The 27,437-nt window shown below is 46.0% G+C and overlaps 1 protein-coding gene across 4 annotated transcripts; it reads right to left on the bottom strand.

The window, feature by feature from the left end:
* Window positions 1–1,551: 1,551 nt before the first annotated feature.
* dnmt3ab (DNA (cytosine-5-)-methyltransferase 3 alpha b) lies at window positions 1,552–27,437 on the bottom strand. 4 transcript variants are annotated; one of them, XM_084438215.1, is made up of 22 exons: window positions 27,338–27,437; window positions 25,207–25,305; window positions 22,525–22,861; window positions 19,067–19,113; window positions 17,964–18,110; window positions 11,970–12,452; window positions 11,125–11,283; window positions 10,890–10,997; window positions 10,157–10,313; window positions 9,653–9,799; window positions 9,306–9,350; window positions 8,707–8,786; window positions 8,369–8,481; window positions 7,565–7,748; window positions 7,384–7,468; window positions 6,497–6,642; window positions 6,090–6,180; window positions 5,763–5,911; window positions 5,429–5,529; window positions 5,164–5,233; window positions 4,824–4,942; window positions 1,552–4,673 (listed from the first exon to the last, which is right to left on the bottom strand). In XM_084438215.1, the coding sequence occupies exons 1-22, from the start codon at window positions 27,413–27,415 to the stop codon at window positions 4,532–4,534; spliced, it is 3,087 nt and encodes a 1,028-aa protein (XP_084294341.1). In that variant the 5' UTR covers window positions 27,416–27,437; the 3' UTR covers window positions 1,552–4,531. The 4 variants fall into 4 exon arrangements, with proteins under 4 accessions (XP_084294341.1, XP_084294342.1, XP_084294339.1 ...); XM_084438216.1 differs by having other exon boundaries at window positions 5,444–5,529; XM_084438213.1 differs by having other exon boundaries at window positions 7,384–7,748.

The raw sequence follows: 27,437 nt of genomic DNA, 5'->3' as shown, positions 1-27,437 counted from the left end.
GGAGAAATTATATTCCCAAATGTCAAAGATTTGTTTTGTCATTTCCTCTGACCCAGTTGGGTGGATGGGAAAAATAACGCATTTTTATGAAAATTCAGTTCTAGATGAATAGTCTGACAACAGGCCAGTAAATTATCATTTAAAAAATGAAGGCGAGTACATATAAAGACAGCACTTACAAAACTGACCTGTATTTGTCAACAAATCACTAACTTCCAAATACTTCCATCCAAGATAGGGCCTATAAAATGGACCATATAGCTTCGTTTCATATGCGATATCAGTCCAGATGCTGAAAATCAATGACTGTGACCCATCCCACTTGTACGACTTGACACAAAGAAACCAGTTCCCATCATACAAGATAGGCTGCATGGTTATCTAGTCTAACATGACCTGGTTTATGTTCAATCTAAATACATGAAGCCTACTCCCGTCTTCAGGTAGCAAATAATTTGCGCAAATCCATTGGACATCTAGTCATATTCACGACTGTGATTTGTAGCCTTATTTTGACCAGGCTACCCAACAAAAGCCAAGGGTGTCAGAAATAGAAGCGACCAAGAAGCAGAGCAGCCACCCCAGTAATCAGCCGGGGAAATGTGAAACAAAGTATCCACAAGCATCGCTGAAGAACGATCCACCCCATACTGTCAACAGACCAAGCAAAAGCCAGTTTTACATACGTCTGCAAGCTGGTCTAGTCAGAATCTCAAAATGTTTACACATACCTCTTCTATTGGCCAGCTGCTCCGAACGCCCTATTAGTTACTTTCTGATATCCTATGCTAAATAAATCGGTGAAAGCACTTGCAAGGAGATAGCAGATGCTTTCCTGGGACCAGCCGGCGAAACCCCCGTCCGCAGCATCCAAGCAGTGCGACGTGGAGATGCTCCAATCACTTGCAATGAATGCAAAAATGAACCAATCGCTTTGCACGAAGGGCGTGTCCGCTAGGTAGAGTCTGTACCATTATTAGAGGAAGTGGGTGTGAACTGTGAATTAGGGATGCAATTTTCGGCCTACATTCCCTGAAGAAATGTCAGAGCTTCAGCACTTTGGGAGCAGCATTCATCTTTGAAGGCTAAATGTAAAATGAAACTGTAAAAAGGCAATTGTGAGTCAAATGATCCTTTTAAATATCATCAACCAACATATTGCCTGTGAGAACTGAGAAAGGACAAGAAATCATGAGTAATAAAGCTTAGAGGGAAAAGATAGATAGATAGATAGATAGATAGTTATATAGCCTACTTTTTTTGATCCCCAGGAGGAAATTGTTGAATTGATTGAAAAGGTCACACTTTGAGATACTTAAGTGGTTGTTGAAAAATGTTAACTATGCACGTGCTGTATCTGTGCAAACGTGAATACTGTATTGGTTCCTTGCATAGTAAATCAAGTGCTCTGTGGATGTCATCATCAGCCGACCAACTGGATTACAGTTAGCTTTATTCTGGCAAAAAAGGAGAAGAATAACAGAAGCTATCATCCTTTTGCACAAAAACAATACATTTATTCAAGTGTTCTCCAGCACAAGTACATAGGGAGTCTTTATATTCTCTCTGGGCACTAAACATACTGTCAGTATGGGGTGGAGAATGACTGCTACATTTGCTGTACGCACTGGTCTTAAGAAGAGAAGTATAGGCCATAAACAAACACAAAATAAGTCACAGAGCGCCAACAGTGTTACTGAGTATAGAGCTGACCTGACAGAAGAGTGAAATGTCATGTTGTTGCCAATCATAACAATGCATCAATTAAAAACAACAATTAAAAAACAGACATGAAGGATATTCCTGCATGGAATGTAGCATTAAAAAGCAATGTGGTCAGGTATTAAGCATACATTATGCTACAGTAAAAGTTATTACCGAAATGTTTTTTTTCTTGATATTTCCCATTATGAGTACATGATTTTCCCACAGATAAGCACCAACTACAGCAACTTCTAGTCTAAAACAATATAGGAAACTTTCATTATTTATTATCATTATTTTTTCAAGTACAAAGTTAAAATGCCTTTTTTATATATATGTGAGGGTGAAATGATAGTGCTTTTCCATTACTACAAGGAACTTAAAAACAGTCATTGTCAAGACAAGTTTATTTCTCTTCCAAACAAATATATTTTTCTTGATTAGATAAAACTTTTAGCACCATCAGAAACACCTACAATCCCTCTTTACAGTTCTTACAAAAGAAACATAAGCATAAACACTATGTAGGGCTGTGCAGTGAAGTTGTGTGTCCTTCTTAAAGCTGTCATTCCTCCAAGATCACTTGACAAATTTCATCTGGATTCACTTGTCACTCAAAACAAACAAAATGAACAGTACTAAAATGCAGACTTTGAGTCTCACCTCTAATGCATCAAAATGTATTTCAATTCAAATTGATCAATTAATTGATTTTTCTTTTACTTTTGTCATCTAGCATCTCTAATTCCATGATATATATTAGCAAAGAATTATATTTGTACATCTCATACAGTACGTAATTAAAAAAGATCAATAAAAACAAACTGAAAACAGCAACAGGAAAACTCTATGTACAAAATGTACAAAATATTTGGGATGGTTATTAATCCAATACAGGGGTGGACAAAAACTGTGGCGATAAGGTCACTTAAGAACTTAATTATATCTGAAATTAAATTTCATGAATAAGGTCATTTTGAATTCTTAAATATGATTACAGATAAGTACAATTTATGTTATTTTTGTCATCATCTTTGTTTTTTTCGAGTACTGACAACTTCTCGTCAACTGCAACGTCAGTTTTGAGTTCTGACAAACTCCTGCCTAAATCCTCCATATTAGCATCAAAATTACAATCAAGAGAATTCAGATTTGGAATGTAATCCAAGTTTGGATTAGTAACGCTTGAATTTGTCTAAAATAAACTATTTGGGATTTACAGGGGGAAACAAGACAGACATCTGTCTCTCGAATAGGGGATAAAATACAGTACAAACACATGACATAGTTCCTTAACTCTGTTTAACATCCTACAATCTTATTAGAAATAGAGACATTCTTTCATTCTGGAAAATGACATACTTTTTTTCACTACTTAAACATAAGACAATGTGGGAGGGGGACATAATTTCCATCTACAGTACACCGAGTCAGATACATGGATTTCACATTATCACTAAAATCCATTCGCTCACTTCTATTGGCACAGCCCTACTGTATACAAAAAGTATTACATGAGGGTAGAACAGTTCACATCATAAAACAAAACAAAACAATTCACAAAATACCAAAGAAAAAAAAGGAAGTTTACATATATAAAAGTGCTTTATAATGTTGGTAAAACAGCACAAAATTGCTATAAAAAGGTAGAAGAGCATTGTGAAGCCGCACCATTATTGTTGAATATTTGCACCTGACAGTTTTGCAGCTGGCGGGAGTAAAAGATGAGGGTGTTGACTGGCTTTGGAGATGCCTGATCACCCTTCCTTAAATCACCACACCTGCTAACAGTTGTACAGTAATGAAAGAGGTCAGGATGAAACTAGAAAAAAGTAGTTCACCACAGACGTTGATCACAGAAGGTTTTTTGGAATGACGGAAAACATCACTGCCCATGTGGCTAGCTTCATATTCTGTTTGTGCAGACACAGGTAGTTGGCCTGAGTGTAGCAAGGCTGAATGATTGGAAAAAGCACCAGCACAGTTGTATAAAAGCTGTAGAACACAGAAAAGAGCATATGGCATATTCTGTCGTATATATAATGTCAACACTCCTTCTTTCTCCGCTCTTATGAGTCATTAAATATCGCACATATCTTCTTCAAAAGTGTGAAAACATCACACTGAAAACATAAAAATAAAAGTCCCAGGCAACGGTTGCTAAGTCCCATCTTGTCTAAATTGTAGTGCCACATGGACTGTGATGTTTTGCATCATCTTGGAGCACCATGGTATTGTAACCATTTTACAGTAGTACCTTTATCACCTTCAGCTGTGTATATAAACTGTAAACAAAGAGGTATATGTGATCTGGTGTTTTTGATTCATTAAGACACAGGTCTCGACACTGAAAAACACAACCTTTCCTACCTTAAATCACCGAGGCTCAGTAGCTGGAGGAAACACAACATGGCTACATCATTGGTGGAATTCATAGCTCACCTCATGCTGTCATAGCCAGAATATTCCACATACAGTATGCATCTTAAAATCCCTACCCTTCAGATATTTTCCATTCAAACCTAGTCTTTTTTTAAAAGCACAGATCGTGATTTTCATCTTTCTCAGTGCCTTGAGAGGAAAGCCTTGTCTCAAGTATAGCTTGCACAAATAAATCAATTCAAAAATACTGGATAACACTGCTAAAAGGTCAAATGAAATATAAAATTAAATAGAATAAGAATTACATTTCAAATACAAGAAATAATATGAAATTTCTACTTTGATGTTTCACTTGAATTATAACCTCAGTACAACCTCAAGGCTCTTTTACTAGGTACAACATCAGTTATACTTTGTCATGGTTTCGACTGAGTCGTCTTGTTGTCTAAACACAGGCAAAGTAATCTTTGAGTGGTGCAAACAAGTGACGGATGACTGGGACACTCCATGACCTTCCCAGAAGCCTCTGTCTGGCCAGTCGGCTCATGTTGGACACATCTGTGTAGTGGACAGGGAAGCCAAAGACCCTGGCAGGACAACCAGACAGACAGACAGACAGAGAGACAGAAGGATAGAGTGAGAAGTCCTTGTGGGCTTCACAAGATGCTGAAGATAATTATTTGGAATCATCTTCTCCCTCTAATATAGACATCCTTTAGACCAGGGAATGACTTTACCTCTCCATCTCAGTGCACCAGAGGATGTCCTCCTTCTCATTTGTGAAGACGGGGAAGTGCTGGTCCTTGCCTTGCTTAATGGAGTTAGAACGAGTGGTGATGGTCCTGACTTTGCCAAACTGAAAGAAAGCCATGTGGAGGTTATGCTCAAGATCAGTGACATTCTAAACAACATACAACATATTCAATGTATTCAAGATTCAAGTATACAGTTGTAGAGAGTCAGTTGTTTTGTCTATTGTATAGGCAAGAGTCAATTGTTATTGTCTATTGTATAGACAAGGAGTTCAAGTGTTGTCAGGTGTTGGTTCAAAAATATATGAGCCAAATAAAGACCCACCTTAGCTGTCCTGCCATGTTCTAGGCAGTCCTGGAGGTCCAGTTTATCAGTGCACATGGCCGTCATAGGTCTGTAGAAGGAAAGACAGGACCGTAAATTGGTGTGAATAATACAAGAACAATTATAACCAACAATTATACAATAACAAGAAAGGGGGACGGAAACGGAAGTATTAATAGTACAAAAACAAGAAGTGATTTGAGTCTTGGCTCTGGCGGTTTGTCTGCTTCCGGTCTCCTAGGTTACAGACGGTTGCTCCCCTCACCGTTCTCTCACCAACCTGTTCATGCCAGGAAGGTTCCCCCAGAAGTAGCGGGCGCGATGGGCGGCAGACACCTCCTTGGCGTCGATCATCACCGGGTTGCACTGACGAAGAGAATAGGTGCGACAAAATGAAGAAAAGGGGTCAGAGAGAGACTGAGACGTCTGTACCACAAGGGGGAGCCCATAATCCAATAAACCATTATCTGGCTGGTTTCACGTGATCACATGACCGACTGGAGGGAAACGCATGATCATGTGATTCTCTCTCCCAGCCAGAGGAGAGAGGATGGGTGGGGGGGGGGGGGGGACCTAGCGGTTCCTGTGAGGGAGCAGACCTCTAAAAAGCGGGAGATGTCCCTCTTGTCACTGACGCCCATTGCCACCACGTTCTCGAAGAGCCAGAAGAAAGGCCGATCATCCCCCTCTTTTGGCCGGGCCTCGTGGAGCAGCCGGTAGAACTCAAAGAACAGCCGACCAGTGCCCTCTACAGGAGACACGAGGGAACGCTCATGTCAGTCACCACAAAGTAAAGCAGACAAATTACCCTTTAAAAAGGCACATTCAGGATTTCTAGGCTTAACTGTAAATATAGTGACTGATCTTGTTAGAGTAACCTGCGAGTCGCAAAACACATATGGTAAGAAGAAAGTGTCTTGACTCACCATATAGGCCCTTCCTAGCAGGGTTGACGATGGAGAGGTCATTGCATGGGCTTCCACCAATAACTAAGTCAAATGGACCCCACTCATGTATCTGTACAGAGAGAGAGAGAAAGAGAAAGACAGAGAGAGATGGAGAGAGAAGAGATAGTGAGGGTGATAGAGAGAGAGAGAGAGAGAGAACGGTGTGACCGAGAGAGAGACAGAGAGAGTAACAGTGAGAGAGGGAGGGAGAGGGAGACAGAGTGAGAGAGAGGGGGCATGATGAGAGTATGAGAGAGTAGGATGGCACGGTGAGACCAGAGAGCGCCGTCACGGTTCAGCCGGATGGTAAGGTCCGACAGGTGAGAGCCGGAAGGGGGAGTGGCTCGGAGGAACCATGCTAACGTTCACCGGCGCGGCCCACTCACGTGTTTGCGGGTGACGTTCCTCACGTCCCCCACGTACATGACGCGGCCCTGATGTCGCACGATGCCCACGGTGATGGAGTCCTCGCACACCTCCGAGGCCACGTACCGCTCCACCTGGATACCCAGCTCCTTCAGAACCAGCAGCCCTGCGGGAGGGGGGGAGGAGCAGACGGCACCGTCAGGAACCGAATACAACTTTATTGACGGAACCACAGAACACTGGAAGGAAACACCTTGGAGGAGCGAAGCCCTGCTAACTAGCACACAAAGAGACAGTGGACCTGTGGAAACTGACTAGGAAGGAGTACAACATGCAGCACCGTAAAGGCGTCTGCACACAGCCCCGACCAACGCCAACCAACACCTGCATCGGATTGGTGCGCCATGTTTGTTGGTGACCGGTGGATTTTGCAGCTGAAATGTAATCTTCCAACATTCTAACAACTACAATGTTGGGTGTTGGTTGGCATTGGTTGGGGCAGTGTGCAGGCATCTTAGAGGAAACGCAAGGACATGGGACATAGGCATGGTACTGTAGATAGTTGTGTGAACTATACGATTTGAAATCTGTTCTATGACTAGTGTTTACTTTAATCTACTTGGAGTGCCAGATGGTGGGGGGTTGCATTTTTGGGAATCCCCCCCCCCCATTGTGCCAGACAAGAACAATCAAACACAGATAAGTAATTACAATGATTTCAAATAAGTATTTTACCCCAGGCCTGGTAGGTTGGTGTGCTTCTCACACAATAGACAGTGCATGAGGCTTGTGTGGAGGAGGGGGCCGGCCCAGAAAGTAACCCAATACAGACAGAACGCTTTGTTCCAGCAGGGATTTTTTTTTTAGGAGGGGTTGGAGGAAAGCGGGCAGGAGATTCTCATCTAACCTGTTGCTATGCCGTCAAACAGCGACAGGACACGAATGGGTTGTCTCTTCTCTGCCATGACTGGGGGGTATAGCTTTGGTGCTTCCTGAAAAAACACAGAGGCGAAACAGGAGAGTCTGGTTAGTATCCATCTGCCTAGTGGGGATCGCTGCTCTTGAAACCTAGAACCGAGGTTCCTTACAAAATCTTGGTCGTGGTTGTTGGCAAAGAAGTGTTGGAGGCGGAAGGGCCAGTCGGTGCGACGCTCCAGGAGCCCGAACAGGCCCTTCTGACCACACATGTAACAGTTCCAGGGGTCCTCTTTAATAGCTGCATGGGCCGCGCCCGGACCCACCAGAAGGTCAACGCACTCCACACAGAAACACCTGGACAGGAAGAGAGGAGGCGTGCTTATTGTACTGGAATAAACTGTTATGACAGGAATATCAACATAGTACCCCCTGCTTATATGAATATACTACAGTAGCTTGGCAGCCAGCAGCAACAAACATTTTTTTGTTTGGCTATTTAATCTTAAATGTTGAGGAGGCTCATCCTCCGCTCCTCCTCATTGGAGGAGCCTCCCCTGCTGGTGACTCCTGTCCTGAAATGGTAGTGGCTAGTTCCCATCAACGCAGAGACCAGTGAAATGGTAGTTCCCGTCAACGCAGAGACCAGTGAAATGGTAGTGGCTAGTTCCCGTCAATGCAGAGACCAGTGAAATGGTAGTGGCTAGTTCCCGTCAACGCAGAGACCAGTGAAACCCTTATCCCCAACCTTAAACCTAACCTCAAACCTAAACAGCTTCTGCGTTTCTGGCCTTTACCATCCTGAAATGTATTCTGCTGCACTGCGGGGGGGTTGCTAGGCTAATAGCACTATAGCACTCAAAAGCCATGGGTAAACAAAACAGAAGGGTGAGGGTAACAGCATGTACGTGGTGTGAGGATAAGTCCACACACCCATCAACCAGTGCTGGTGTACGAGCGCACGGAGGAGGCCTCACCGACAACAGTTGTGGTTTCCACACATGAGCACCTCTCGTCCTCCACAGCAGATGGTGCAGTAGGACTGATACCCGTCGTCGTCGTACTGATAGGCGCATTCTAGAAAGCAGTTCTGGGACAGAAAATAGCACATTACCGCAGAGGTGAAGGCTCAGCATGCGAGCACTAAAACTTCATTAGCCCCACATAAAAACAGCGCCAGCACAGTCAACTGTTGTAGTGCGGTAATGTTTATTACTTTGAGGAACTGTGTGTTTGTTCTTGAGTGTTACAATAAATAAATACAAATTCTAGAGCTCTTGCCAATGCTCTCTCAAAGCCTCCTCCAAATCTTTACCTTACAGCTCTGGCACATTCCGCCACCGAACAGGGGGTGCTCCAGAGAAACATTCAGACTTCCACAAGAGATACAGATGTCTGTGGAGGAGAGGACAGACGACATACGAATGTCAGCACAGAGCACAGAAGGAGGTGAGATCTGAACCCACTACTGCCATGAAAGGGACTTTTGGTTCAATGCTAATTTGTCATAAATAAGACTAATATGATTCGTGTAACTCTCATGAGAGATAAGCCTGCGCTATGCTTGTTGTTTGACAATGTGTATGCGTTGACAAGCGCATATTTTGTGTCGCATTCATTTCTGATGACTTGCACCACCAGCCAACACTCCAAAGGAACGCTGGAGCTACGTGGTAGCCATCTTTTGTATGCGTAGATACTGCAGGCTTTACTCATGCAACAAAAAGCATTGATATAGATTTTTTTTTTTACCAGTTCATGTACTTTGGTCATTTGACAACACAACCAAGCATTCATAGCTTTCTCCATCAACATCAGGGGCCAGGGTTTTTGCCCAGTCCAACTGTTTCCTGAGTGGCCCTCTAGGACTGCTGTCTGGTAGCAGGAGCACTGAAACGCCAGGGCACCACTTACCCTCGATGCTCCTGCACTTCTGTCTGACTTCATAAACAAGTCGCTCTGGGAACACAAAAGGTTTCAGTCAGATAAAATGGATGGCTGTAAATGTCTGCAAATAACACCAACAACTGCACTATCAACCGCTGCTTTGTTTCTGACCTTTCAAGGAGAGCAGGGTTCTAGGGTATACAGTACCTAATGTGAGTGAGTAAATCCATGGGACCGAGCTTCATTAAGAGAATTGATTCACTCCGTTTCACTCTACCAGTCCATTTACCAGTCCTGACCTCGCCCAGCACCCTCTCTAGGGGATATAGGGGTCACGACCCCCTGTTTAACCCAGTAAAAACGGGGCACCTTACCTCTCGTCCTCTCATCAACAATGTCCTTGACCTTGGGTTTCTCTGCTGTGCTTTTGCGAGGCTTTTTGGCGGGAGGGGGTGTGTAGGCTGCCGCCTCCGGCTCCGCCCACATCTCGGGGTACACCTCCTTGTAGGGGTTACGCTCCTCTGGGGGGGGCAAAAAAACAAAACAACTAACAGTAAGGACCACAGATAATCTCATGAAAAGTAAACACAGACCGTCACATTCACCAGATGCCGTGTTATTTGTGGGGCCAAATTATTCACGGCTCCATGGCTGTTGCCTGTGGCATTTTACTTGCAACCATACGCATTTTGCAATCAGCGCAATTCGTTGGACGGTCTTCCTTTGAGCTCCGCAGTTTTGGCACTCTTAACTCTAGCAGACACTGCCAAGAGTAATACAAAATGGGTGCTTAGCCTAAAGACCAATCAAGCGAAATATCTCTGGAGCGGACGTCAATCTAAGATAGTGTTTCAGCCTTAGGAACCGGTTTCTCTTGCCTTCAGGAGGCTCTAGGCCCTTGGGTCCAGTGGGCTGGAAGCCGGTCATGGCCCAGTCGATCATCTGCTTGTTCTGCATGTCTACAGACTTGGAGGTGTCCGTCTCGTCACTCTCGGGGCAGGTCACGAAGGCTTTGCCTGCCCGGGTGCTCGCCACCTGTGGAAAAACAGGTGTCTGGTGTTACAGTGTCACTGGTTTACAGTACCTCCAGGACTAGCACTGGTCTAGCACTGCATCCAGCAACCTTGGGTTAAGGTTTCAATGTTTTCTTACTATTTGCTGACAGTATATTTTGCAAAATAGCAACACCAACATACTATAAGTACAATATGGATGGACTGCACTTACATAGAGCTATTATCCAAAGCGCTTTACAATGGCCTCTCATTCACCCATTCACATCAATGGCAGCAGCTGCCATGCAAGGTTCTGGCCTGCTCATTGAGAGCAATTTGGGGTTCAGTGTCTTGCCCAAGGACACTTTGACATGTACACAGGAGGAGCCGGGATTCGAACCGCTGACCCTACAGTCACTGGACGACTCGCTCTACCTCCTGAGCCACAGCCGCCCATTGTTCCTTACTTATTTGTGTATAGTGTGTAGTTATTTTCTTGTGTGTATTGTGTTCCTGTTTTTAAGCTGCACTAGAATTGCCCTCCAGGGACAATACAGATTTATTGAATTGAATTGTGTATGAGTGTTTTGAATTTGAAATAAAAGCTTAAACTCACCTGCAGCACCTCGTAAATGGCTTTCTTGTACATGGGCTGCTTGTTGTAGGTTGGCTGGTGAAAGGCGTTGGAGAAGGAACTCAAAGGCATCAGTTTCTCCACACAAACCTGCAGGCCGGGAGCAGATGGAGAACCCCATGACGTTCTGGACCCTGTTCATGTCTGGCTCAGTATCAGCGGTTGTGTTTTTGTGGTTTTGCTGCGCTCTGTGTCGGTTCGCCGGGGCACCACTCACCACGGAGAACTTGCCGTCGCCGAACCACATGACCCATCTGGTTCCCTCGGCGGCGCGGCTGCGACCCGTCATCCACCAGGACACGATGCGGCCGGGCCACCAAGAGAACCCTCTCAGCTTCCCCCACACCAGCTCCCCGATACCGAAACCACGGCCGTCCTATAGACACATCAACAACCTCAACATCAACAACAACAATAGTAAACATTCTCTATTAAGATGAGATAAGACCGTCTTTATTGTCCCAACGGAAAACTGTCTTGGACACATGCTGTTAAAATAGGAATAACATAGTGCATAATACATACGGTGGATACGCGCATATTCAAAAAGCTGGTTAACCAGGAAAAGTATTCAAACGGTGTAGCTGGTACGGAGATGATGACAGTCCTGAATAAACCAACATGCTTCCTGTGTGCTTCTTTACCTACAGTACTACTATGGCTGGGTATTGGCAAGGACCTCACGATACATGGGTCACGATACAATACGTATCACGATACTGTACATTGTGATATGATACTTGAGACATAATTTACTGAAAATGTAAAAATACAGCTGAAGATACAACTCCATCCCCCGCTCCCTGGAGGTGATCCTGGGGGCGGAGGGAAAGTACGGACATTTTAAATCCATTGAAAACATTAATAATGTATCTATGACTGAATTCTATCGTTCATTTTCTATATATCTATTCCCCGTCTTGTTCTGTATATTTTCCTTCTGCAAAAAAATAAATAAATAATTTTGTATATTATCGCGGAAAAAAATATTGCGACGTATTGCTGTATGGATTTTATTGCACAGCCCTAAGTACTACCGTAGTACCTGTGCTGGTCCTTTACCTCATATTCTGGCTCAGTGTCTGCAGCCTTGGGGGAGGTCTTATCTCCACCTCCAATGGCCACGGGCTCAGGGGTCGTAGCCACAGTCGGAGAGGCAGGGTCAGTGGGCTGTTGTTGCTGCTGCTGTTGTTGCTGCTGCTGTTGTTTTTGTTGTTGTTGCTGCTGTTGTTGCTGCTGCTGCTGTTGTTGTAGTTGTTGTTTCTGCTGTTGCTTTTGTTGTTGATGTTTTTGGTGGTGGTGTTGTTGTTGTTGTGGTGGTGGTGGCTGTTCATGAGGCTGGTGTGTCTGCGTCTGTGACTGTGCCTGTACCAGCTGCTGTTCAGAGGGCAGGGGCCGGGTGATGACTGGCACCTCCTCTTTCTGTTCAGAGGGCAAGGGCCGGATGATGACTGGCACCTCCTCTTTCTGGGGGAGCTCTGTCTCCACCTCCTCAGGGTCGTCCATAGCATTCATCACTGACACCAGCTTGGCCTTTTTCTCTGCCTGAAACACAGCCAAACAACAGTGGAGGTGTCAGGTGCAGTAGTAAGGCACAGCACAGATAGTAACTACAGCCTCAAGCTTCAGCACTACACCCAGGGAGGACAGTCTGCTGGAATTCCATTGTGTTTTTCACATTCTTGAAGAGAGAACAGGGGGTGTATACCAAAGAGAAGAAAGACCCAAAATGAGGAACACATCAACCTACAGTATTCCAACTATTTTACTACCTATAGAATTCCTGAAATATGGGCTTGACATATCACCAGTAAATAGGAGCAAATCCATTCTTAGATTGTTGAAATTCACAAGCCATAGTTGACTTTCTCTCACTGCCAGATATGTTCTCCAGTATCAACACAAACAGATGCTGTAGGTCTACCACCGCACTGTATTAAAGGCTTTAGCAAGAGGAGTTCACTGAGTTTGTGGTACCTGACACTGAACCGTTAGGTCAATCACAGAGGACGAGACCAAGCCGTGACTTAAGCTTCTCACAGTAAATCCCTAACAGCTGCACTCATTCTGCAATCTCTCTCTCTCTCTCTCTCTCTCTCTCTCTCTCTCTCGGTTTGTCTCTCTCTATTTTGTATTGTATCCATGTGCACACACACACACACACACACACTGTACACACACACACACACACTCAATATATACACTCACTCACACATGTAAACATACACATACGAGAGTCTCCTCCACAGCTGTGTTCATTCCATAGCTCTGGCCCACAATCTTTCTCAGGTTACTCTTATGAACGTGTCCAAGACCTGAGTGTGTGTAAAGAAAGGAATAGGGAGAGACAGACAGGAAGAAGGGGAGACAGGGAGAGGGAGAGACACGGTGAGACAAACAGGCAGAGAGAGAGACAGGGAGCGGGAGAGACAGACAGGGAGAGGGAGGGAGAGAGGGAGAGAGTGAAGGGCAAGGGAAAGTAGAGGGGCCGGGTGTAGGGGGAGACGGTTTAGAACAACCCCTCCTCCTGTCTGTCTCAGCGTGCCTCCATACTGTACGGCTTGAGAGGTGGGGGGGGGGGGGGGGGGGGCTTCTGGTGCAGAGTAGAAACATGTGGTCCACAATCAAGAGGCTCTGCTCTAGTTTATAAATATCTGTACAGTAGAACTGGACGGCTGGTTCAAAGCGTTCAAACCATATGCGTTAGGCTCTTTTGGCTCAGACACAAGTGCGCCAAAGTCGGAGAGTGATCAGAGAAGTGTAAGAGAGACTACTTTGTGTATGTGCTAGCAAAAATAAACGTTGCGTTTTGAGCTCGCCGATACATTTTGTCCCCAAGTGCTCTGTATTGTAAGATAGTTGCTTCAGCTACAGGAGTGGGCAGAGCAACAAAGACAAGGATTGTGCGTTCACTGTACAGTAATTGAGAGAATCAACTTAGGTGGGTTAATTGTGAGTCCATGCTGCCTGCACTGATAGCATTACACACACGAGTACAGGGAACAGCGAGGGAGAAATCACACAGCTCTACTGCCCATGCTGTGGTGGGGTTGGGGGAGCGAGGCTGTCTCCAGGGTGCAGCCGGGGGTTATTTATCCTCAGAATCAATGGCAAACTGACCCTGTAAAAGCGGGTGGGGGAGTAGAGTACAGTGGCTATAAGAACCAGATATTTGTTTCTGGCCCTTTTCCCAGTTGTAAATGCCCCTTCTGGGGGCCTCACAGTGTGAGTGCAGCTCCACCAGTAAGACAGGCTCTCTGGATCCAGTGGAGAGAAAAAGGGGAAGGGGTGAACTGGAGACACAATGCAGTCTTTATCATTTACACATGCCTGACACTGACAACTCACAAATACTAGCACTTGCGTGCTGGCTGCCATGTCAAAGATAACCAGCGAAAATTACACCACACACGGGGATCCCCCCCAAAAAACACTTGTATTCTGCACTTGTATTCTATTAATGGTGGCTTTGAAGTTCAAACAAGCCAAATAAATTATAAGCACCTATCCCAAGCAAAATAGATTTAAGGTATAGAATAGGGACACGACTTGAAACAAAAGCCTAGGTTATGAAATGTACTTCCTGTTGCAGTACATGGAAAGACGTGAAAGCTTTGGGAACACAACAGGGATAATCTGACTTAATAGTTCTCCACATGATGGCTCCCTGAGGGCTGCTAGGGTGAGAGAGTGCACGGTGCTGGTGAACAACTTGGTCTATACAGGCTCCTGTTGACTTTTCAACCATTTTCTCCATACACACAAACTCAGCTCAGTGTGTGTTTACGTAGAACTTCATGTACATTGCACCGTGCCTCTCTCCCTTACTTTGCGGAGCCACATTGTAAAGTTTTTTTTCTTTAGTACTTCTTCATATCCACCCTACAAAACCTAGTGCAAATGACTGTAAACTCGGACCACAATATCACCACTATTGTCTGACCATAACAGAGCTTACTTCCAGAAGGTCAAAATCACTAACACATAAGGAATTGCTCAGCAACTATCAAACAATAACATCAGAGCAGGGGTGTTGTGGACAAGATGGAAGCCAATTGTCAAACAATTTCTCATCATACAAAATGATTGTGCCTTTGAAGTAGCACAATGAAGCTTGACCTGTGAATGCAGAATTCTCTCTCGCGCAACAGGCAAGAATGACACTGCAGGGATATGAGCAGAAATATGAACTCCAATGAAACTTTGCCTGAAAGGTTGAACAGAAGTTCTCTCAGGTTTGGCAGGTGTAGTCAACACAGGGTAAAACGCCTCATCTCAGGGAAAGTTGCTTTCAAGCAGAAAATTGACCCTTAAATTCCTTAAGATGATGCATACAGCAGGACCATGTGTAGCAATGGGGCAATTGCTTCCATTGGCCTGATCATAACACAATTCACCACAAAGACTGTTGGTAGACTGTTTGCGGGTCACACAAAAAGAGGCCATCTGGTCTTCCCTGCAATATACCCTTTTAATAGATCATTAGGAATATAACAGGCTCAGTCATGAATACACAAACATAATTTCCTGTGAATCCGCAAGTGGCATTGTTAAAACAGTTTCCTATGGAGCTCAGGAAATGATTCCAAAACGTTTTGTTTTCACCCTATTAAGAAATTCCTCTCATGTTTTCTATGCACATTACAGTGATAGTGTGTATGTTAATTGATGTTTGGAAAAACTCCATCACATTACGAGAGAACAAAGTATTGTTAAGTGAGTGATTCTATTATGGTATACTATCAGTGAGCGCTGTGTGCCAGAGTTTCAGGCCTGCTGAACTTTCTCCTAGTTGTACTCTCTCTAATCTCCCGTACACTCCTCAGTTAAAACAAGCCATGTCAAAGTTAGACAATCTATCACACATTGTGTGCGTTGTAAAGCCACTGTAGTGTGGATGTGTGACCATGAATAAATGTTATGTAATGTGTAAACATATGGCCATTCTTCAAAAGAAAAAAGAAAAAAAAGCATATGAAAAGCTTTTTGATAAACACAAGTGGATATGATATGCACAATAAGAGGTCTTGCCAATAAGTGTAACAGGAAATAGTTTCTGCACAATCTCCCCCTGGGATCAACTCGCAAAAAACTTTTCATGGCGAGCTACTTTTTCTGCAAATGCCTGCTCTCACTTTCCTTTTTAAAGAGACGGTTCCCTTTAAGCTGCGCAGAGCAGATGGTCCCGTAACAACTCTGCTGGAAATACCTGAAGTCAGCATATTCCCCTCGCTGTAAGCAGGCTAATCACACATGCACACAATCCACTGTCCTACCAAACAAATAATGCAGCGCACATACCCATACACGCCAGCACACGACACATATAATCCAATGTAGGGCTTCAATTTTTTACCCCCCACTCCTAGGGGTAGAGGAGATCGCTCAAAAAAAAGAAAGCATGAACATTTCTTTGTCTGGGAATTCAGGGTCAGGTGATTGCCGACAGGAATTCTGGTTGGCTAGAGAGGACTTGCAAAATGTTGGCTGCGAGCCAAGAGGCTGTCTTGCAAGCAGGGCTGGAAATTTGCTGCAAACCTCATCTTCACCCTCATATCCATAGCATTGAGTTCATTTCCATAGCTGGGGGAGGGGTCAGTAAAATAATGGGGGGTTGGAGAGAGAGAGAGAGAGAGAGAGAGAGCGAGAGAGAGAGAGAGAGAGAGAGAAGTCCACTGTAACACAAGGCTCATAAAAAGAGTAAGATCCCACTCTCGGAGAGAGCAGCAAAAGAAAGCCTGGCTTCAGACCTGCTTTAAACTAGCCCTTCCAGACTCCACCTCTCGTAGAGCTTGTGCCCTGTGGCATACACAAAATCAATCCCGCATTACACCTCCCCTTTCCAGTCCCCAGCACAGGGCTGCAACGCCAAAACAAATCAATCATTGTGTAAATGAGACGCAAACATCTCCTCTGTTTTTCATGGACATGCTTGTATATTGCAATTCCCCTTCTCCTGATTTCTTAGCCTCCTCTTTTGAGAAAATCAGTCTCTATTAGGAAAATGTGAGCTGCCTCTTTCCCTCGTATTTTACGACATTTCACTCGTGAGACCCCTAGCATGTCCTGCTAATTTGGCAATATTTCCACCCTCCAGACACTTTTATGGCTTCTCCCCAAGCTCGCTCCAATGGCGAGCTGAGGGGGCTGGGACAACCATAGGCCCCATCTTGTTTCCATGGACACAGCTCATTATGTAACACTGAAAGTCTCACTACATCACATTACTATAGCCGGAGTAACATCAGACATGACTAAGGGGGGAGAGAGAGAGAGAGAGAGAGAGAGAGAGGGAGAGAGAGAGGGAGAGAGAGAGGCAGAGAGAGAGGGAGAGAGAGAGAGGGAGAGAAAGAGAGAGAGAGAGAGGGAGAGAGAGAGAGAGAGAGAGGGGGGGGGGGATGGAACATTTACTATAGTATGAAGATTTATGACATGTTGTTTTGGGAACAGTTATTAATGGGCTCAAATGAAATCAGCACTTGAACAAGGCTTTGGGTTCACTTATTAGGAATGCTGTGTAGTTACATTCTGAAGGCCATGATTGCATATGAACTACCAAAGCAAGAAGTGTTTACTGTGTGTGGTTTACTGTTGCACCAACTATGTCAATTGTTTTTATAGCACAAATCTTGCATGATAGTTTTATATTACCAATTAATGTATTTGTTTAACTCCTGATTGAATTTCAGCAGTGATTAAACAGGGCTGTAATTGGCAGAAATCCATAAAAGTGGGAAATCGAGGAAACAGAAGGAAACATTGTCCTTTGTCAACAACGGTTGTGTATAGTGCATTAGTAGAAAGAGCAGAGATAGGAAACTCAGATAACCCCCCCTTGCTCCAGCAGAGACAATGAAATGGTACCTCCGTGATATATCAAATGACCCATCAAATACACTTGGCTGTGAATGCTACTACTCCGCCCTAATCTCCGCCCTGCCGCGCCCAGGCCCGGATCTGCTCCGCTTGCCTTTCAGACAGAGACACGGCCGTGCCCCCGGCCCTACCTGCCCCCCCCCCTCGGGCTTTGAGACGGTGGCGAGCTGGCGTACTCACCTCCATCTTCCACTTGGCCAGCAATTCCTCTCTGGTCCTCTTGCTAATGTAATGAGGGTCGCCGGCCTGGAAGGTTACTCTGGGCATGGGCCTCTGGCGAAGGCTGACCTCCCAGCCTACGCCCCCACGGAGCCTCCCTCGAGCTCCCTGTTTAAAGGGAGAAACAAGGACAACACGCAAAATAAGGAATTGGCTAGTCGTTTCGATTCTGCTATGAAACAAATTGCAAATTGTTTCATCATTCCTGCCACGGCTAGTTAGTTGGCCTGAGAGGCTGTAGTTCGGTGTGTTGCTGTGGGGGAAGGGAGTCTACTCCCAACAGAGCAGATGACTCACACATGGCAAAGCTAGCCCGGTGCAGACAAGCTGTGATTGTTCGGAGCAGCGAGTATCACAGCCGTCTTTTCACAGGTCTATCAAACGCTCTGGCGGAGAGACCAAACTCAATAGATCCGCCATAGCCCGTCAGGCCTCACTGACCATCCATGCCTGCCCCAAGTGTATTTGATATTTCAAATCTATACGCCATTAGGTACCATTTCTTTCACACCTCCAAGGTCACAACAGAGAGCGCGGCGTGACACGCCCACGATTCCACCCCCACGATTCCACCCCCCCCCCTCCCAACCAGGGGTGAGACAGAGAAGGTAGAACCACCAGTGAGAGGGTGACCAGGGGAGAGACAGAGAAGGTAGAACCACCAGTGAGAGGGTGACCAGGGGAGAGACAGAGAAGGTAGAACCACCAGTGAGAGGGTGACCAGGGGAGAGACAGAGAAGGTAGAACCACCAGTGAGAGGGTGACCAGGGGAGAGACAGAGAAGGTAGAACCACCAGTGAGAGGGTGACCAGGGGAGAGACAGAGAAAGCAGAAAGGTGATTGGTGAGTGCGCTGTTTGTTCTGATGTTTTTGATGTTGATGATCGAGCGAACCAAGACGTACAGTATTCCTATCAACTTGTTGACATGGCAATACTTTTTTCTTTTTTTTTAATTGAACTGAATTGAGAGGGTGACCAGGGGAGAGACAGAGAAGGTAGAACCACCAGTGAGAGGGTGACCAGGGCTGAGACAGAGAAGGTAGGAGGGTGAGGAGCTTCTTACCTTGTTCTTGACCACGTCTCCTCCGTCCTCCTCCTTCTGCTCCACATCTAGACAGAAGACAGCGACACAAGACTGAGCAACGGACGTCCTGAGTCACTGATAAGAGTGCAGCTGCAGACAGCCACGGTAACCTTTGACCCCTGCGTGCCTGACCCAGGTGTTGACCTACGGTCTATACCTGCCCCGCTGTCGCAGAAGAAGACCGGTCTCTCCTCCGAGTGTCCTTCACCGCCAGAGGACTGAGCCATACTGAAATAACTCGACAAGAGCTGTCACACTGATTCAAAGTAACCAATGGACTCTCGTCGCACATAGCTCTGGTGGGTCTTACTGTTACTCCAGCCCAGATACTCGATCGCCACTGGCGGACCGCGGACGACGCGTACGGAGGCGCTGGAGCAGTCAGGCGGAGCTTCAGCCCGTGGCGAGTATGGAGGCCGGCCAGGTTTGCTCTGGCACACGTCACACGCGTGACCTCAGATACCCCCGGCCCGGGAGAGCCGCAGCTGGCTGCTATTAGCTTAGCTCCTCCCCCCTCCGCTCCCCAAACGATTGGCAGAAAAAAAAAAAAAAACGACACACTGCTCCTCTTGTGTTACTGTACCTTCCGACCCGCATGATCTCTCTGATCCAATTACGAGACACCTCGGCGGGGTCGAGCCGTGAACGCACACACACACACACACACCCTAAAATTGCCGCCGAGATTGTGTGAAACCAATCTGAGTTTCTGTGGAACTGCGGATGTGACAGGAGGACGGCAAAGCCACAGGGCTCGTCGTCTACCTGCTGAGAAACACAGTCCCCGGTGAATCATCTCGCCTGACACTTGGTTTGCTGACGTTGCGCAGCAAGTATCTCAGCCTCTACGGAGAAGCGGATTAAAACCCGCGTCGAACAGAAAAGTCTTGTTCTGACACACCGGGGTTTTCTATGAACTTGGCGAAGATTGAGCATCCTAGCGTCTCTAACAACAGAGGCATGTTATTCATTCTTCAAAGGCATTGTTTTCCTGCGCTGCGCAGAGCAGGCAGAGGTTAGCCAAGGAGCATGGACAGGACCCAGCTGAAATACGAGAGGGGCACTCAAGATTCATGATTCATGAAAAGTGTTTCACCACGGAAGCGAGAGACCAATAAGGAAGCCAAAATTCAGCTCGCTCACATAAAACAGTATGCACATGAGTATCATATTCATATCGGACCCCACGTTCATACAGTACAACGAAGAACGTATGGGCGCGCAATCTGCATGAACATAGCCGTTGGAATGCAATGGGATGCAAAGTATGCGTATAGTATTTTAAGCCATGGTCATAACTTAAAAGAGCATGTTTAGGCAAACATAGGGTCGTATCGTCCAATCACATCGTCCAACGACACTTGAGGCTCCGGGTTGTTGGTGAAGGACCCTATAGAGTCTATAGTATAGACCCATCCAAACAATAGCTCGTGTAGCTCCCCCTCTCTCTCTTTTTCCATCCATCCATCTCTCTCTCTCTCTCTCTCTCTCTCTCTATCTTCCCTTCCTCAATGGAAATAAGTGACTGCATTGCCAGGCAGTGAGGCGGGTGGGCGGGCGTTGTGGGGGCTGCTTTGCGTTGCCGGCTGCCAAGGTCAGTGGGTTTGGGAGGAGAGTTGGCAGGCTGTGCCCACAGAGAGAACACCTCGCCAGTTTGAATGTGGTCCAGCTCTCGTGTTCCTGGGGCCCCCCAGGGCCGGGAGAGGCTGAGCCCCCTCAGATGGACGGCAGCCCGGCCCTGGTGGGCCCGCTATCGATCCGCCAGACCGCCGCGGTGTTAATATCCTCTCGCCTTTGCACTGAAATGCCGAGATATGCCGCAGCACCGCCAGCGTGTGATGGACATCAGCGTTCGACTGAATATGGCATTAGGTAACACCTGAGTCCGCATGCACGGAAATACACCACAACTATATTTAAACAGATTTGATTGTTTTGGCAACTGAAGAGAATTTAGAAAGATGAAGTAGGGATTGGGGGATTTAGGTGGATTGTGTTCATTCGGAGTGATCTGCGTGGACTTGGTTAACACAGATCATTATGAGTGAGTGAGTGAGTGAGTGAGTGAGTGAGTGAGTGAGTGAGTGAGTGAGTGAGTGAGTGAGTGAGTGAGTGAGTGAGTGAGTGAGTGAGTGAGTAATTGAGTGAGTGAGTGTGTGCGTGCGTGCGTGCGTGTGTGAGTGAGTGAGTGAGTGAATGAGTAATTGAGTGAGTGAGTTTGTGCGTGCGTGAGTGAGTGAATGAGTGAATGAGTAATTGCGTGAGTGTGTGAGTGAGTGAGTGAGTAATTGAGTAAGTACTTGAGTGAGTGAGTGAGTAATTGAGTGAGTGAGCGAGTGAGTGAGTGAATGAGTGAGTGAGTGAGTGAGTAATTGAGTGAGTGAGTGAGTGAGTGAGTGAGTGAGTGAGTGAGTGAGTGAGTAACTGGGTGAGTGAGTGAGTGAGTGAGTGAGTGAGTGAGTGAGTGAGTAATTGGGTGAGTGAGCGAGTGAGTGAGTAATTGGGTGAGTGAGCGAGTGAGTGAGTGAGTAAGCGAGTGAGTGACTGAGTGAGTAATTGAATGAGTGAGTGAGTGAGTGAGTGAGTGAGTGAGTGAGTGAGTGAGTGAGTGAGTGAGTGAGTGAGTGAGTGTGTGCTGGAGCGAGCGGGTGAATGGAACATGGACCAGGCTGATCCAGAGTGCAGGCTCGGCATGTGAGCCCTCTGGGCTGCGTGCCATCCACCTGGCGTGCCCCTGACAGAGCAGCGACCACAACAGAGACCCGCGGGTCCCCCACACTCAACGCCAACGCGGGCGGGTTGCCAGGAGACGGCTCTCTCTCGCCCGGACTTATTTGCGGCGCTTATGACCAAGGTCACAGCCTATCCCTCTCTGCCAGAGGGGAGAGACACAGCGAGAGAGAGATACCTGACCAGAGAGAGAGAGCAGGTGGAGAGACATACTGTATATCAGAAAAGGCAGGAGAGAGAGACCTGACCAGGAGAGGAGAGTGATTCCTGACGAGGAGAGAGAGAGAGAGAGAGAGAGAGAGAGACATGAGACTGACTAAAGGCAGAGGGGGAAAGAGAGACTTGGGCGGCAGAGAGAGAGGAAGATAGAGGGAGAAAGAGAGAGAGAAAGAGAGAAGAAAGAGAAAGAAAGAGAGAGAGGAGAGTGAAAGAGAGAGTGTATGGTTAATCTCCTCATTGACTCATCAGGAGGATTCTATCCTTCCCTATACACCAGGGAGCTTTTCTGGTTGAGAACATAAATTGTTTACAGGATATATCAGTATACTATATCACACAACCATTAAGCCAGCGCGTTTTCCCTATGAGAAAACACGGCGATTCATCACTCATTCGCTGGCTATTATCTTGCACCTGTCACTGGCAGTCATTCCTTGCCCACCCGGACGCCGAGGCGACAAGAAACCAAAACAGAGAGCACAACTCACATTTCGTCGGGCGCTCCAGTTTCCGCCTCCCCCGTTTCTTACAGGGGGCGGGCGGCGTGTCCTCCTGCTCCTTCTCCGGCGCCTGCTTCTCCCGGCGGGCTGGGTAGCCGTTCTCCAGGGAGGAGGGGCTCCGGGGCCCCCCGTCCTCCGCCCTGCAGCCCGGCTCTCCGGGGATCCCGTTCTCCAGGAGCTTCTTCTTCTCCTGCTTGGGGCGGCGGGCGTCTCCCCTGTTCCCGCCCACGTCCCCGTTGTGGACCTGCGCCGCCGGCTGCCTCTCCGCCCCGCCGCGGCTGTTGGCCCCGCCCGCGCTCTCCCTCAGAGAGCCGCAGCTCTCGACCTGCTGGCGGGCACACGGAGAGGAACGGACAAGGAGGAACGTTAGTCGTGTTTACGATTTTGCGTCTCTCCGCGTGGTGTTATGGCAAACGCTGAGTGTTTTATGCTCTGCTGATCTACTGCGATGTAAGTGCTGCTTTCACTGTCAGCATCGTAGCAGCCTTCCCCGTGCTGTGTCTGGTTGGACCGTGCAGTGTGTCATCAAAATGGCCAGCCATAGGAGGAAAGGTTATCTGAGTTGGTTCCACAAAAGAAGTCGTACAGTTCATTCCCAGTGTGAGGATAGCATTTCTCAGTACTCCTACAGTACTCCTCTTCAAATTGAATACGAAGGGAATTCAGTTCAACTTCATTCCTTTTTTTACACCCCCCCCCCCCCCCCGCCCCCCCAAAAAACCTCACTCTAACATCATAGGTTATTTTATTCTGATTTGAAACACATTTGCATCTGATCTAAAGCTTGGTTCAGCATTCGAATTTCAATCAGTCCTCTCTGCTTCCCTCACGTTGCCAATGTACGTTTAAATCAGTACGACTGTGCAAATAACATTATGCTTGATCAACATCACTCAGTATGGAAGGGTCTACTGAGTTCAGCCTGTATGGGGCTTTGTACTGTACTGTACCTCATTTGTGTCTTTTTTTTCTTGCATTACAGCAGCACATACGTAAGGTATGAAAAGAATGTTGGCTGTTAGTCAAGATAAATTCTTCAATCTGTTTAGTTACTTTGTTGAGGTGGCGCCCACTCAGCCTTCTAAACCACTTCATCCTGCTTAGGAGAGGAGTTTGCTCTGGTCCAACACAAATGGGGGCTGTCTATTCAGGCGATCTTATCTGTAAGTCAGCATATTGTTTTTCATTCTGGTATGGGCTGCACACCTGCACTCTCTCGCCCAGGAGAACAACATCTAACAACTAAGCCAAGAGATCTACACCTCTCTTCTTAGCGGCCTGGAAACCTTCTTCTCCGTTCCAAATGTTTGATGTAGTGGGGCTTTGAGGTGGGGAAGAGGGTTGTCTTTGCTCCTGCCTAAAAATAGTCTTCAAAACAAGTTTCTCAGACAATTCTATTACTGGGTCAAAGAAGTAAAGCATGTCTAGTGAGATCACTGTGTCAACGACATTGAGAACACCATTGTTGAAGCCTTCATTTCTGGCAGACAGGCGAGGATAGGTCTCACATCTACCTAATCATTTAGATGGACTCATAAAATGCCTGGCAAGACACAAGATCTGATTACAAAAGGCGGATGTTCTGCTAAATTAATTTATGCCAGACCTATTTTATCATTTATTTACAGGAATTTCTCATGTCCTTTCAACAAAAACAAATTACATTGTAAGCAGAACACTACAAAACAAATGTAGCAGCACTACATTTGATGTCACTGATGTGTGACAGATTAAAAAAAGCCTCTCCCGGAAACATGAATAACATTCTGGCTTTATTCAGCATTAGAGTGAGTCGCAGGTGGAGTGTGTCTGTGTGAGTGAGAGAGTAAGACACACACACATACACACCAATGACTGTGTGACAGCAACAACGTGTTTAAACACATCTAAAGCGACCTAGTGACCCACAACTGGCCTTGCCAGAGGTCAGCAACAAGAGTCAGTCATCACAGACAGGCAGGCCGGCGGGCCAAGAAGCAGCCAAGCCAAAACCCAGGCTGACTCAGCCAGCTCACTGCTGTTACCCACCACAAAACCAGGGATACTAAAAGGCTGCCAAAACAACTTGATCAAACTATAACAAACCAGAGAACCACAAAAATATATTAGATTTCACAAATCAAATCAGCCATTTTAAGGCCACCATCCATATATCATGCAACTGTAAATCTAACAGACATTGTTAGACATGGGTAATGATTGGCTTCTTGATGGATCGACCAGCTGAGCCCTCCTGAATAAGCAGCCATTTTGGGTTATTAACTCCGCTTAGAGCATCACTGACTCCTGCCAATAGTATTGCTAAAGAAAATATCCTTGTAACAGCTACAGGTACAGTATATCACTCCAGCTCGGGGCCCATGTGGTTTACCTGCTGCTGCATTAACAGCTGTAAAAACACTCACTGAGGCACAGAGATAATATGCATAGATATTATTTTTCTTCTTTCCTCCTTGGGAGCCATTTGAGCTGGCATGGAGTATAGACCCTCCAAGCTGAAACATACCGTAGGCTGATTAGTGATCTTGGGATACAGATTTGATTGGAACGTATGCGTGATATGAAGACCCCTGTGAAAACCTCTTAATGAATGATAATTAAGTGATCATACAGTCTTTGATGTTACCCAAACATAAAATGTGTGCAGTTTTTCTGAAAACAAATACTCACTGGAAGCTGCTTGCGTTTCCTCCCGGGCCTGTCAACTTTGCAAGCGGCGTTACTTTTGGCTTCCGTCACTGGCTCCTTGTCCAGTATTGTGCTCTCACTCTGTGAATCAAAAACATAAACCATGGTATAGTATATAAAACAGATACATATGATTAAATGTACATTATGTCAAGCTGTTACACTGATATTGTGTTTGTAAGATTACTTTCAATATTACAGTACTACACAACACACCACTACCTGGACCAAGCCGAAAAGCAAAGTGTCAACTATGATCAAGGATTTCAAACAACAAATCTCTTAACTCTCCTGTAAATAATTCACTCTCGAGCTCCTCGCCACACAAATGCACTTGAACAGTTAGGGACCCTCAAAGACTTTCTTGAGCCTCTCCATGATGAGGGGACAATGACACAGAGATCGTATTTGAATGACACGTTCCTTTGAGCTGGCTTGAAGTGAGCGCTCTGTGACCACGGAGCTGACCTTACACACACGATCCCCTCTTGACAGAGTTACAAAGACATTCGCCGGGGCCCCGCTCGCTCCTTCTGCAGTTCCCCTTTGATTAATAAAACCGTGTCTTCCCCCGTGAACAAAGCTTTCCGTCCAAGCCAACCAAGCCCCTTCAACCCCCCCCCCAATACCCCGGAGTTGATGGGAAAACGATGATCATAAAGTATTGCCTCTAGGCTTCAATATTAACCGAATGAGACAACCAGCACCATATCTGATTGTAGATGGGATTGCTGCCAGTCTGTGGTGGGTGGGGTCCTTATGAAATTCCTAATGTAATGTGTGTGTGAGAGGCAGTCCATAATAAATAGACTGTCCTCGGCTGACGGGGAACTACGCTCGGTTCCAAACATTTAAAATGGCAGAATCTCTTGTTTCTTCTCGTTTATTCAAAGTAAAGTTTTTCATCCTGGCTGTTTCACGCTCGGATTACTCCCGACCCCCTAAAGGAGCCGGCATCCCTACTCTCAGGATTGAGATCGACGCAATCCGCATAGTCACACAGCATAATGAAAGCAAAGTGTGTTCAGGATAGTATAGAGTCTGCAATACAGGCGGGTTAATCTGAACTCACACAGATGATGCAATTCAATGGTGCTTCCATCCTTGGGACATGCTGTACTGTTCTACCATACAGCTTAATTTCTCAAATCTGAAATATTCTCTGTGAACAGACTTACACACAGTATCAGAATATGAACGATCATCTAGAAAACAGTAAGGGCCATTGCATGCTATTTGTTATTGCCTTGAATGAACCCCATAACACTCAATATATGAGTACTATTTCTGTCTGCCGGTTATTTAAGGAAATGGCTGTTGCCAGGCAACAAGACGACGGCCATGGCAGAGTAACGAGAGAGCGTGGTAGAAAAAAAAGAGCAGGAAGAGAAGGCCAGAATTCCTGGTACAACAGACACGCAGCCCTAGAGCACCTCCACCGGTTCCGCGTACAGCAGTCAACGCCCACGTCACCAGCCAGCCACCATTCCAGCAGCCGCCCCGTCACCTGACGCACTCACTCAGTCCGAGCCTCAGACAGGCAGCTGTCAGCAGCTCTGAGGAGCATCTCTGATGCTGTTAGTGATCATGGTACAGGCTCTCAATCGCTATGTTGTGATAGCACAACAATAATTCATATTGGGGTTTTTTGTTCTTCAAGGCATGGCCAATATAACATGGAGGATTCTCCCTCATTTAAATATCAAGCAAGGCATCACGTCTTCCACGTCTGTTCTACTGGTAGGCCGGATCTTCACAGATCAATGCCACATCGACTCAAGTCACACTGACTGATTCATTCATAAAATATTGTTGGTCAAGGATGACACTATCTGCGTTCTGGAGAATTATTGGTCACACTACATATATTTTCTGTTATGCCTGTATCTTATTACAGTAGTGTAACAGGCTGCAGATATTGATTGTAAAGTAGTATTAAGGGTTATTGTTTGTGTTGTATAAGTAGACCAGGGGGTGGCTAACATGAATGTATTGGCAGAGTAGAACAGCAGTGTTACAGTATAACAGTCTAGGCAATTGGTAATACAACAAAGTAAGAAACAAGGCTACTTTTACCCCTGGTGCAATTTTTCATTAAAATACTTTTTCTTACCATTCTGCTTCCAGGTGCTTCACAATAGTCAGAGGTTTTGAATGCTGTGTTGGTGGTGGCAACAGTGTTGGACGGCATTGCCAAGAGTGCAAATCAAATG

Source organism: Borostomias antarcticus, assembly GCF_949987555.1.
Source record: "Borostomias antarcticus genome assembly, chromosome: 5".
Taxonomy (NCBI): domain Eukaryota; kingdom Metazoa; phylum Chordata; class Actinopteri; order Stomiiformes; family Stomiidae; genus Borostomias; species Borostomias antarcticus.
Note: the sequence above shows the minus strand (reverse complement) of the source record. Positions and strands in the feature narration are given on the sequence as shown.